At 36.4% G+C, this 13,911-nt stretch overlaps 1 protein-coding gene across 1 annotated transcript; it reads right to left on the bottom strand.

Moving 5' to 3' along the window:
- Nucleotides 1–1,025: 1,025 nt before the first annotated feature.
- Nucleotides 1,026–12,701, bottom strand: LOC145598846 (centrosomal protein). The gene is made up of 2 exons (XM_081655241.1): nucleotides 12,410–12,701; nucleotides 1,026–1,418 (listed from the first exon to the last, which is right to left on the bottom strand). The coding sequence occupies exons 1-2, from the start codon at nucleotides 12,605–12,607 to the stop codon at nucleotides 1,233–1,235; spliced, it is 384 nt and encodes a 127-aa protein (XP_081511367.1). The 5' UTR covers nucleotides 12,608–12,701; the 3' UTR covers nucleotides 1,026–1,232.
- Between the last annotated feature and the right edge of the window lie 1,210 nt (nucleotides 12,702–13,911).

The following is a 13,911-nucleotide window of genomic DNA, read 5'->3' as shown; positions in this document are numbered from 1 at the left end:
GCAGAGTTGAAGATGCTACTACACAGGTTGTTCACCTTGTACTAATACTACGGAGTACTTGTTAATTAGATTTTAAAATTTTAATAGAAATGTTTCAATTGATAGGAGGTTTAACAAAAATTAAATGTGCCAAAGTAGTGTATGGGTAACAATGTCAAGATGGTAACACCTAAAACTTTTTCTTCTTTGTAGAAGATAGTGGTTACGTTTGATTTGTAAACGGTTTGAAATCGCAAGATTGATGATGAATTTGTGTGGTAACGATGGTGATGAAACTCTATCCCCATATATGTTTTATACGTCCTAAATTTCCATAATTCCATCACAATTCAATACTAAGAAGTACCTTCAAGTGGTAATGGATAGTAATGAAGTTTTATGAAGAAAATGGGGTAATGGAGAAAAACTTCAATTACCATAATGACCTAAAATTTGTTTCACAAACTTACACAAATTTACGCCATAATCATGATTTATAACCTCTTACCTAGTCGGTCATTGATGATGTTCATCATAGTTTTTCACCATTTTCCCAATTGAAATGAGAGAGAACAGAGCATCAATATCATCAAATTAGTATTATTAGGAAGATGGATTACCATCCCAATAACCATCGCAACCACAAACACACCCTAAGACATCAACTATCCACCAGTACCACCACATGACTCTTAACCTCGCACATTTTGCTTCCACCAATCAGGGGACCCAGAGTCCCAGAGACAGATCTTGGTTTAAAGCTTCTCGAGGCTAAACCAACATCTATGATTAATTCTAAAAGATCTGGCTTAGCATCACCAGCATTTGTCACTGCATAATATCACTCTTTTGTTTGTTATTTTTGGAGAGAAAGTTATATAGTATCATCTAGAAACACAGCTTATACAATAATTCATGCCTTCAAACTTCAAACACAGTCACCAAAAGATTTTTATAACCCCTTGCAATCTTGCATTATACGAAGTATTGCTTAAAAAAGATAGCAAGTGATCAATCACAAGCACACTGATTGACCATCAATGATTCAAGTGATATTATTCCAACAGATATCAACTAGCAGCATAGGTAGAATAAAAGAATCATACATAAATGTCAGTAAAGAGCCCTCATTTGATACACAATTTTTGACATCAAAATGATTTGATCTTTTTAGTTCCAACAGGGCATTGTTCTATATACTATGATTACTATCATCGCCAAAAAGATACCTGATAAGTGATTGATTTACTTCTTTATTCCTTTGTAGGTTCTGCAACTTCTGTAGGATTTTGCTTAGGAATTGGTTGGATTCTCACGTATGGTTTTCTAGTTAAAGTTTCTCCTTTCAAAGCGGCAACATATCGATCATTTGTGTCTTCCTTCCGTTGTAGCTCTGCTAAATATTCACCCAGCCTCTCTTTATTTACTTGTCCCATCATCTGAATCACAAGAACAAGCCATACCTTCATAATAAATCTCCATTTTAACCAAATAAAGAAAAATAAATAAATTAGACATGGTAAAAGAAAAATTAGGAAAAAAACAAAAAGGAGATGAACTTTTGAACTCATTCGAGTGAATCATGTTTTATACAGGGAGGAGAGGGGAGGGGGCGTCAAATTGTAGGAGCTTATATAAACCATAAACAATTACAGTTAACTACTTTTTTTATTGTTAAAAGATAACCCTGTTAAGTTTTCTTTCTCCTCCCCATACAACATATCCACCGTCTTCTAAAACAGCATTGAATCTCTGACAATTACATACTTTAGCTGATTGCCTGATTTAACATTTCTTTTTTTGAAACATAGCTGATTTAACATATGCTACCCCATTTATAAACTGATTTTCCACAGAAAAAAAATTCTCCGAAAAAATAAATACTTCAGCTAAACTCATGGAATCATATAGAGGAAGATGAATCAAAGTTTCATCATCATATAACCTAGTCAAGGCTCATTTGCACAGATATGCCCTACATTAAGACTTTTACACACTTCAACAACAATCAAAAGAGCTCCAAAAGCAATTGCTAAATTTCTCCACTATAATGGTTTGGACTTTGATTTCAAAATTCAGGTTACTATATGAACATTTTTATTCGTCCTCATCCTCTCTGCTTCATACAAAATTACAAATATTATCATAATAAGAATAGAATAAATAAAATAAAATAAAAAAAAAAAAAAAGATTTTAACTTCAACCAAACATAATACGCCTCTATTGGGAGTATTCATCAAGATCTTATGTCCTATGGAATGACAAAAAAGCACCTAAAGCATAATACACCTCATTCCCTTTCCTGCTTTCAATTTTGTATTTAAATCAACACCTACATCCTCCTTATCTTTCTGCTAGCCTAATAATTGTTTTATTAAGAAAAACACAAAAGCCTGACAATAATCCTTAAGCACTAAGGAAACAAAAACAAACATAATGAGCCTAGGCAAGGCCTTTAAAAGCCTTCCTATCACCACCTCTCTAGTTTAGAACAAGATTGCTCGAGGAAAGTAGCACACAACTATTGACAAGTAAAAATTTTGGATGGATGTGTCATAGCATGTCATTGGGAAGGATGGTGGAGGATGAACCGAACCAGCATTCCTCCCATCAGGCCAGCCCTCCCCTAATACAGAGGTTTGCTAGAATTAAGAATGTTTCCATTTAAACATGAGATAAGATTCATTTTACTTCCAACTAATAAAATGATCTCCTAAGTCCTAAAAAAGATGTTCCATCCATAAAATAAAACTTGCTAGCGTGATAAGTCTCAAACACATCAGCTCAATAAACTAAAATGAGGTTTAGAGAGCCAACTTGACATAAATCTTAAAGAAGTTCCGATTTTACATGAATATCCTCCATTTAACGCTTAAATCTTCTGCAATCCTATTACTTTTCTGTGAACTGTTGATTTATAACATTATCCTATTTGCACTCATTTCTAGCATTATGTGACTGCATACTGCAATATAAGCAGGTAGGAGAAGGTTAAAAACATTTCAACCCAAATCCAAGTTGTAGGGATCGGAAGGTACTACGACACCCACTATGTACTATGTCACACACAAAACAGTCAACCCAAATCCAATCCAACCAAGCTAAATTCTCACACAACCAAAGTTACACAACCAAGATAGCAATCAAGCAGTAGCAAAATGACAATAACACCAACAATACAAGGAAGAAACGAGAATCAACAACACACAAGGATTATACGTGGAAAACCCCTTCGATGTGAAGAATAAAAACCACATGACGATTTAAGGAGTCCACCCTAGCTTCTCTTATTAATAATTAAGGGAAAAATAAACCCAAATCAGTTTACACACCCACCAACAACAATAAACAATAAAAAATCGAGATCAGATAGCAAAAAGAGTAGAATTCACCCAAAAGACAGCAGTTGTGTCCGGAGAAGATTTTGACCAAACCGGAGCTCAAATCGACGATCCAACCGTCCTAAATGTAGCTCTTGATGTCATGAGTAAGCTGTCAAAAATTAAGCACAATCCAACGGTGTAACTTTCGGCAACAGGCGATTTACTAAAAGCTGTCCAGAAAAAATCCGAAGTTGGAAGCCCTTCTCAAGAACCCTCACTCTCTCTCTATTTTGTGTGTGTATGCATAGCTACTTGCTCACCTTGCTAACTTGTTTTACACCACAAAATATTACTCCAAAAGCTTCTAGGAGAAGCCACAACCTAAGTTCCTAAATTGGACTGAATTCAAGCTAGTAAAATGTAATAAAATGGACCAAGTAATGGACCAAAAGAAGATACATTTTACTACCAATTGGGCTAACCCATAACAATCTCCCCCTCCAACCCCACGCGCTTCAATAATCACTTGAAGCTCATTCCCACAAGCTTGCTACAAACGTCAAGCTTGCTCCCGAGAACAACTTTGGTTAACATACCTGCACCATTCTCATCGATGTGGACTTTCTTCAGTTTCAAATGCCTCTCTTTAATTACATCTCGTAACCAATGATATTTAACATCAATATGCTTGTTACGAGCATGATACATTGCATTTTTACTCAAATCGATAGCACTTTGACTATCACAAATCAGTATATATTCACCTTGCTTCAAACCCAACTCGAATGAACCTTTTAAGTCATAGCATTTCTTTGCTGCTTCCACATCTACAATGGACTATGCCTTAGTTGTTGACAATACTACACATTTTTGTAGCTTGAAAATGTAAACACATAACCTAAGGTAGATTTTCTGTTATCGAGATCACGTGTCATGTCAGCATTTATATAGCCTTCAAGTAAAGGTTTGCCACTTCCATAACAAGAACTTAATTTGGAAGTGCCCCGCAAGTATCTGAAGATCCACTTCACTGCTTCTCAATGAGCCTTACCCGAATTGGATAAGTATCTGCTCACTAAAACCGATATCTGGCCTAACACACACCATAGCCTACTTTGATAAGTTTGTGGTCCCATTGAAGTTGAATCTCTAGGTGACAATAGATATTTTGTCACTTTCATTAATGACGCTACTAGAAGAACTTGGGTGTATACGTTGAAGACAAAAGGCCAAGCGTAAAGGGAGATAGAAAGAAAGCGAAAGCATCTTCGAATTGATAATGGTGGTGAGTATACTTCGAAAGAGTTAAGTATTATTGCTCATAACATGGCATTAGACATGAGAAGACAAAGCCCAGACACCACAACGCAATGGAGTTGTAGAAAGGATGAACAAAACCATTGTGGAGAAAGTGAGATGTATGCTTAGAATGTCCGATCATCCTAAGACATTGTGGTTGAAACAATGATATTTGATCAACCGTTCTACATCAATTCCTCTTGGTCTTGACATTCCTGAGAGAGCACGAAAGGGGTAGGGTATGATCCTGAGAGTCTTTGGATGCAAGGCATTCATGCATGTGCCGAAAGATCAGAGATCGAAGCTTGATTCCAAGACCAACCCATGTGTTTTTGTTGGCTATGGTGATGAAGAGTATGGTTTAATATAATCCTAAAAAGAAGAAGGTTGTGAGAAGCAAAGATATAGTCTTAGTACAAGGTATACTTCTACTTCAAAATTTTCTTTTGATACTATTGATGATGTTTCTTCTCCTACACCTCTTGTAAATAAGATGAGAATGTTAAGAAGATTCATGATGATGTTGATTTGGTACAACCTGATGGTGATGTAACGGTTCATGATGATGATGGAGTTGATCTAAATGAGTCTTCATCAGATAAAGAAGAAAGAAATACAGGATGAGGATGTACAGGATGTTCAAGTTAAGGATACACAGGTTCAAAGGTTAACTAGAGAGTTCAACCTTCAACAAAGTATCCATACTCAGAGTTCATTCTACTTACCAAGGGTGGAGCCAGAAAACTATCAAGAAGTGTTGTCTATTGAAAAGAAAGATCTGTGGCTAGATTGGTGGTAAAGGGATGCAACCAGAAAAAGGGCATTGACTTTAATGAGATCTTCTCTCTTGTTGGCAAAATGACTTCTATCATGCTAGGATTAGCTGCAGGTCTTGATCTTGAGTTGGAGCAGCTTGGTGTTAAAACAGCTTTTTTACATGGTGACTTACATGAAGAAATCTACATGGAGCAACCTGAAGAATTTGAAGAGAAGGGGAAAGAAAGGTTTGTTTGCAAATTGAAGAAGAGTCTTTATGGGCTTAAAATAGTTATAAAAGAACGTTAGCAGATCCTTGTGTGTATTTTTGAAAGTTCCTTGGAGGTAACTTCATCATCCTTCTTTTAAATGTAGATGATATGCTAATAGTTGGACAAGATGCAATAATGATTCTAAGTTTGAAGAAAGACTTGTCCAAGTCATTTGACATGAAAGACTTGGGTCCTGCAAAGCAAATCTTAGGAATGGAGATTGTCCAAGTCAATATGAAGCATGCCACACCATTAGCACTACATTTCAAGCTAAGCAAGAAGGTTTGTCCTATCCATTCCTTACTCTTCTACCGTTGGTTTTTTTATGTATGCTATGGTGTGTACTAGGCCAAATATCGGTTTAGTGACAATCCGGGTAAGGCTCATTGAAAAGCAATGAAATGGATCTTCAGATACTTGCGAGGGACTTACAAATTGAGTTTTTGTTATGGATGTGGCAAACCGTTACTTAAGGCTATACAGATGCTGACATGACATGACAGGTGATCTCGATAACAGAAAATCTACCTCAAGTTATGTGTTTACATTTTCAACCTACAAAAATGTGTAGCATTGTCAACAACTAAGGCAGAGTACATTGTAGCTGTGAAAGCAACAAAAAGATGCTATGGCTTAAAGGTTCCTTCGAGAGTTGGTTTTGAAGCAAGGTGGATATAAAGTGCTTTGTGATAGTCAAAGTGCTATGGATTTGAGTAAAAATGCAATATACCATGCTCGTACCAAGCATATTGATGTTAGATATCATTGGTTATGAGATGTAATTGAAGAGAGGCATTTGAAACTGAAGAAAGTTCACACCGATAAGAATGCTGCAGATATGTTAACCAAAGTTGCTCCTGGGAGCAAGCTTGACGTTTGTAGCAAGCTTATGGGAATGAGCTTCAAGTGATAATTGAAGCATGTTGGGTTGGAGGGAGAGATTGTTATGGGTCCAGCCCAATTGGTAGTAAAATGTATCTTCTTTTGGTCCATTTACTTGTCCATTTTATTACATTTTACTAGCTTGAATTCAGTCCAATTTAGGAATTTAAGTTGTGGCTTCTCCTAGAAGATTTTGGAGTAATATTCAAGTAATTGAAAATACACACACAAAATAAAGAGAGAGAGTGAGGGTTCTTGAGAAGAGCTTCTAACTTCGCAAGCTTTCAATAAATTCGCTTGTTGCTGAAAGTTCCACCGTTGGATCGTGCTCAAATTTTGATAGCTTACTCCTAACATCAAGGGCTTCATTTTGGATGGTTGGATCGACAGTTTGAGCTCTGGTTTGGTCAAAATCGTCTCTAGACAGAATTGCTGTTTTTTGGGCAAATTCTACTCTTTTAGGGTGGACTCCTTAAACGGTCCCGTGGTTTTTATCCTTCACGTCGAGGGAATTTTCCACGTATAATCTTTGTGTGTTGACGATTCACGGTTTTTTCGAGTATTGTTGGTGTTATTTTCATTTTGCAACTGCTTGATTGTTGTCTTGGTTGTGTAACTTTGGTTGTGTGAGAATTTGGTTTGATTAGATTGAATTTGGGTTAATTGTCTTGTGTGTGACATAATGGGTGTCGTATTAACCCCCTTCCAATCCCTACAAATTGGATAGAGCCAAAGTATTTTCCTAATTCTATAACACCAGGAAATTTATTAAAAAAATAAAAAATAAAAAAAACACTAATAATATCTTTAACAATAACCATAGAGTAATGAACAATAAAGGAGCTTTGACAGATTTTAAAGAAGAATTCAGTATTTAGCTAAGCAACAACAACAATCTCCGCCGCAATCTGCAAGCCCTTCATGCCAATCTATCATCTAATTATGTATCCAAAGTTCTATATTATAAGCAATTATATCTAAATCCCATGTTAAAAATCCTTGAAAACTTCTTACGGCCTTCACTCTTTAAGACATGTTAAACCAATTGCCTCTCAAATTCAAAACTCGCATAGTGAAAATAATATTTTAAATTTACAATTTACAATTAGATAATTTACCTACGTAGGACTCATCATTTTAACTTAAGCACCCATGTCGGATCCTCAAGGGCATGGTTAAGACACTTCAATCCTCCATTTTTACCCCCCCCCCCCCTCCTCCCAAAAAAAAATGAAAACTTTCACAAAATAGCCAAGTTAGACACTTGGACGGTGGGACACATACCCGTATTGGACACAGGTACCTAAGTTGAGCAACAAAGCTCCTTACTACAAGCTATCATATCTAATAGTACGATATGAGTTCATTGTTACAGCAAGAGTTCATGTCGGACAGGGAATGCTTCTAAGAGTACGACTTGAGTACATGGTGGGATAATTCATGATTTTGGCCAAAAATAAAGTGTTAAAAAGGGATCCATACCTCTATGTGTGTGTATGTGTACGTGCGAGCGTGCGTGTGTGTGGGGGAGGGAGAAAGTTCATGTTGTGTGTGTATGTGTGCGCATGCGTTATATGTGTGTGTGTGGGGGGGGGGGGGTGGGGGGGGATGTGAATGGCGGATGTAGGATTTTCGAGTTGGTGAGTCACTATCATTTATCGCTCACATATGAAAAAATGTCGAGTCTAGTTTATAATTGTTTTCAATAAAAAAAAAATAAAAAAAAAAAAAAAAAAAAAAAAAAAAAACTATATTACAACCAAATTGATTTCAAACCAAAAATAGAACACAAAAATTCATACAACAACCAAATAGTACTTAAAAAATTCATCTTACAAGTCAAAGTTATTACAAACAACATCTAACAAACAAATAGTACCCATCCATAATTTTAATAGTACCCAAAAAAAAGGAGAATGACCTTAGAGATCGGTTTTTAAATATAACCGGTCCCTTTGACCCATTATTATAAAGAATAGTAAAAAAATGATGTTAGAGGCTTAGAGACCGGTTGGTCAAACAACTAGTTTCTTTTAATTACACAAATAAAGCAGCGACAACCGACAATAAAGCGAAGTGGTTGAGTGAATTCTGCATTATTACTACTAGCATCTAAGAGACATGTTTATAATAACGGGTCTCTGCTGGTGTACCAGTGTGCTCTAATGTAGCTCCGCCTTGTGTGTGTGTTTGAGGGAGAAGGAGGGGGAAAGAGAGAGAGAGAGTTCATGATAAGGAGTTAAGGACCATTAATCCCTAGGTGTAGGTTTGTTGACTTTTGTAATTACTCTCCAACAAAAGTTCTAGCTAAGTTGATTGGTGTATTTTAGCATATATAGGTAGGAACTGAGAAAGACAATAGGTCACAACTAGGAATGGCAACGGTTCAAACTCGGGTCGGACTATGCCAATGTATAAAAAAGCTGAAGGCGCACTAAGGCGATAAGGGTTTTGCAGCGCCTAGGTGCGCCTCAGTGGGGCGCACTATATAAACAGTTAAAAAAAAATAGGCCGAAAATTGCTTCAAAAGCGCCTCCTGTCCGGCGCACCAGGTGCGCCTAACGCCTAGGCCCAAAAAAGCTCTTACCCCCCTATCGCCTTGCGCCTCCTTTTTCAAACACTGGACTATGCAAGCTCCGGATCCGACCCGTTTAGTAAACGAACCTTAAATTTGAATCCGACTCCGGATCCGATTCCGTTTACACCAAAACCGAATTCGAATCCGATGGACTAGACCAACTCCGACTCCGAATCCAAGTTCGTTTAATAAACAGATTTTCCTTCCGTTTTAATATAAAAAAAATAATAAAAAAATTACCGAAATATTGAAAGTAATTGCAACTAAAACTAATGAATTTCGTAGTTCTCAATATTGATACTCTTAATTACACAAAGAAATGATATATAAAAATTGAACAAGTACAAGCAAAACTAATTTAAATTTCAGATCTACACAAAAATTTACAAAAAAAAAACTTGAAAAATGTAAAATATTTACAAATTGACGAGAAGAATATGAGATGAGAAAAAGAGAATGTTTATGGTTACTTGCTTCATGCTTTAGATCTTCAACTTTTCAAGTGTAAATGGGAGATTGCCGGATTTAGAAATAAGAGCAGTTCATGTGTTGTTGTATGAGTTTTTGCTTATTAATTGATAAAATTAAGGAGAAATGATTAAGAGAGATTGAAGAGAAAATCTGAGAAAAAATAAATGGAGTAGGTGAGCACAAGAGGAGAGAGAGAAAGAAATTGGGTGAAATTGAAAGAAAGTGGCGGTGGAAATATTAAATAGTTAGGGTTATAATTTTTTTTTTTAACGCTTCCTGGTAAACACATGTGTGTTGGACTCGGGTCGGACTCAGTGCAAGGTCCAAGTCCGATCCGACTCCTATTCGGATTTGGAGTTTTTTTATCGGATTCAAACTCGGATTTCCTTTTTTCGGACTTCGATCGAACTTTTTATAGTTTGTTTGGATAAAGAAAGGGGAAGGAAAAAAGGGGGAGGGGAAGAGGAAGAAGGGAAAATGGAAAGGAGGGACAAATGATGAGTTTTTCTACCAAATCTCTCCATTGTACGAGAGATCAATTTCTTACAATTTAATCTCTCCATTTATCTCCCCTCCAATTCCCTTCCTTCCTCATTTGTTATTCAAATGAAAGATACTATATCCCTTCATTTCCCTCCATTTTTTTCAATCCAAACACACTGTTAAGTAGGGGGGAAACTAATTCGGTTTAAAATCGAACCAAGCCGCAAACCAAACCAAACCAAATTAGAAATACAGGGCGGTTTTTTTTCTAAGTGGTTCAGTTTGGTTTTAGAAAATAAATAAATTTCAATTTTCAATTTGAGGAATTGAAAAACCGAAACCAAACCGAAATTTCGGCCCAAACCCCAAATACACCCTAGCCCAACTATGATTTTAGTCTAAGTATATAAAGTTTTAAAATAAAAATAAAAAACCTAATCTAAAATTCCTCCTCTGAGCCTCACACTCTCTTATTCGGCTACTGCTACCACTCTCACTGAGACACTAACTCACTCACTTCATCAGTCGGTCACTCCACCGTCCACCGTCCCACCGCACCCACACCCACTAGCCTGTAGTTTGCCGGAGCCCCCGGAGGGCACCGCATGTCCGCATATTTTGTTCAAAGTCTTTTCTCCTCCTAAATTCTGAATTTGTTTATTTAATTTTTTTTAAATTAGACATAATTGTTGATTTAATTAATTGTTGAATAATTGAATGTGAATTGTGAAGTTACTCGATTAGAATTTTACTTGATTTTTTAATTGATAATTAGAAGTTCATTTTGTCGGATTTGTTTTTATTGGGATTTTTGTTCTATGTGTAATATCGTATTTTTGCAATAGAATTATCATTAAAGAATAATTCAGTGCGGTTCGATTTTTTTTTTTAACCAAAATTTATATGGTTTGGTTTGGTTTGGTTTCAAGAGTAAAGTGGTGCGTGTAGTTTGTAAAATCCAAAAACCGAATTAGAGTGGTTTTGTTTCGAATTAGGCTATAAGCTAAATCGAAAACCAAACTTTCACCCCTATTATTAAGGATGTTACAGAGAAGTGAGTTAAGAGCACAAGATTGAACTTGTCAATTGAAGAGGACAATATACATCTTAAGGGATCTTGAAACTAGTTTATGCAAAGAAGAGAGCTCCAATTTCTATAAACCTAGCTCTGTACAAGAGGATTAAAATCCAATGGATATAAGGACAATTGATACGAGGACATAAATTAAAGGTTTTTCGGAGAATGCTTCTATCTAGATCTTCAGATATCGCCAAATCGAAGCAAGCCCATATGTGCACATGAGAAGCTAGTTAGTACCCAACAGTTGAGCCTCAGTGCTTACCATCACATTCATGATTTGTCTTTAAAATTCAATCAAGCTTGAATGTTACTTCACTTAACTCAGTTTCCACCTCAAATGGACTTGAGTAGTCATCTCAGATATGGGTAGGCTCGGCTATTATGTGAAAAATGGCCATGTTTTAGATCTAGAAGTATCAAGTGTCCACACCCACGTCAAGGTATTGAGGATCCATCTTGGGTACTTATAGTGAAACAATGAGTCTAATTAACATAGCTCACAACTCACAAGCCAGACTATAAAAAAACACACGAATATAAGTAGTTCACATGCTGGATACAAGTGGAAAGTCAATACTATATCTACTCGTCAATGGCCCCCTCCAAAAAGAATTACCCTCAATAGTTCTAAGTGGTCGCTTGGTTGCACATAGGTGGTTATACTTCCATCGAAGCTACACATTTCAAGGCAGTTCACATCCTAGGAATTTCGACTTCTCGTGGGAAGTTTCCCTTACCTAGGGCAGGCCAAGGTAAGCAAATTCCCTCATTCTAGGACGTACACCTTCCAATACTGCAATACATCAGTGAGCCTAACAGCCATTACCTTTGATAGACTTACTAATAGCCAATAAATCCTTGCCATGACAATGCAATCTCTAACTAGGCAAAATAGTAACAAGTAAATACTAATAATCACTGCATATTTGAAGTTAAGCTAAGAGTTCAATTCACAAAAACCAACCAACATTACAATAGGAAAAAATGGTCAATCCTCCATCATACAATCTCAATTTCAAAACCAATAAACAAAACTCATACATCATACATTCAAATATTCTCAGCATTGAGCAATTACATTGCAAACTATGCAGTTGCAGTTGAAGACCACCAATCATGCAACAAAATAACCAAAACTAATTTCTATAACAAAAACCCCATCAAAATATCATCATATTCAATCAAAAAAGACAATATCAAATCAAAATCCATCATCAATTACACAAACAAAATGGGTATTTTTCAGCAAATAAATTAATCAGCAATTTGAAAAGAAGAACAAACCCGGGTTTCAGGGCGAGAGTTGTTGCGAAGATGGGACTCAAGCTTTTCATTACGGGAGTTGGTGACTTGCATAACACCATAGCCGATAAACCCAGGTATAACTCCGCAAACCATAGCAAAAGTGAAGAAGAAGGGCTTTGAATCCCGAGTTTTTGCAACGATTCTTCTCCATGACTCGCTCTTCCACAGTATGTTCATACTTCCTGTATATTTCTCTCTCTTCCCTCGACTCCTCAACTCTTGTAATTGTTTTTGGGGGAAATTTCTGGAATTTGGGCTGAGTTTTCGGTTGAAGCCTTGAACGCAGTATTTTCTGCTTTTACCTTGTTGGGTAATGGGTATTATGGGTAATTAGATTTAGCTGCAAAGCCCAGCACTAAATCGAAGGTACCCGCGGAAAATTGACCTACATCCGATTACATAGTATAAATTAAATTCAAATTCTACCTAATATGAGGATATACAAGTTACTCAACACGAGAAATGAAATTTGTTTCTCAAGAGGGCATTTATGTCTATTCACAAACTTTGCTGGGCATAAAATTGTCATTTATATACTTTTGGATGGACGGACGTTAACTGGGCGTTTGATGGACATTAGCTCAAGTTAACGCTAGTAAAGTTAGTGAACGTTTGCTTCTATAACGCTTTGCTAATGTCCTCTTATTGTGAGCTTCACAAAGGTGGGAAATAATTTTGAAACACAGCTGAGTGAAATCGTGGAGGAGAAGGTGTTGGCATCCTATAAGGCTACGAAGGGTAGACTAGAAGAAATCGGAGGAAGGTTTCCACTTGAGGCAATTGGGTGAAGGTTGTACTTGAGGTTGGCTAAGAATCCTTCAATGGAGATTATTTCAAAAGCTTAAATGGAAATTATAATAGCTCAAGGGTTGCTTCAATAAAGAACATTACACTCCTACTCTTTGGGTTTGACCATGCCCTTTATTAATCTCTTTGTTCAAGTGTTTTCGTTTAATTCGGCCAGAAATAGTGGTAGGTGTCGAAAATGGTGGTGTCGGTGGAAGATGGATGAGGATGAGTATGAAAATGCACGTGGACAAAATTTCAAGCGTTACTACTTCCAGCAGATCAGCCTTCTGTTGATGTCGGATTCTTAGCCAAGCCACCCACTAATACCACCACTATTTAGAGATGAAAAGTGAACATGGAAGAAAAGACATGAGAGAGAGTGACATTGATAATGGGCTAACGATGACAAACCAGCGTTGCTCTAATGTTGTAAACAATGAAGTTAACACCATCCAAATATGTGATTAAAAAGAAATCATGTAAGAGAGCGATCGACTTGGCAATTTGGCATATGGCTAAAGAAAGAGCTCCAAAAAAGGATCTTTGGTAACATCATGTATACATTTTCAAAATCAGTTACTCAATTAAAGATGATGAGTCATAAAAAAACAATTTAAATATTCATAAAGTTTCTCAATATTACAAAATTTCTATTTAAGATGCAAAATTTGTTACTCAAATTGAGTAACCAG

The sequence above is a fragment of the Chenopodium album genome, chromosome 20, assembly GCF_948465745.1.
Source record: "Chenopodium album chromosome 20, dcCheAlbu1.1, whole genome shotgun sequence".
Lineage (NCBI taxonomy): Eukaryota > Viridiplantae > Streptophyta > Magnoliopsida > Caryophyllales > Amaranthaceae > Chenopodium > Chenopodium album.
This window is presented reverse-complemented; position numbering and strand designations above follow the sequence as displayed.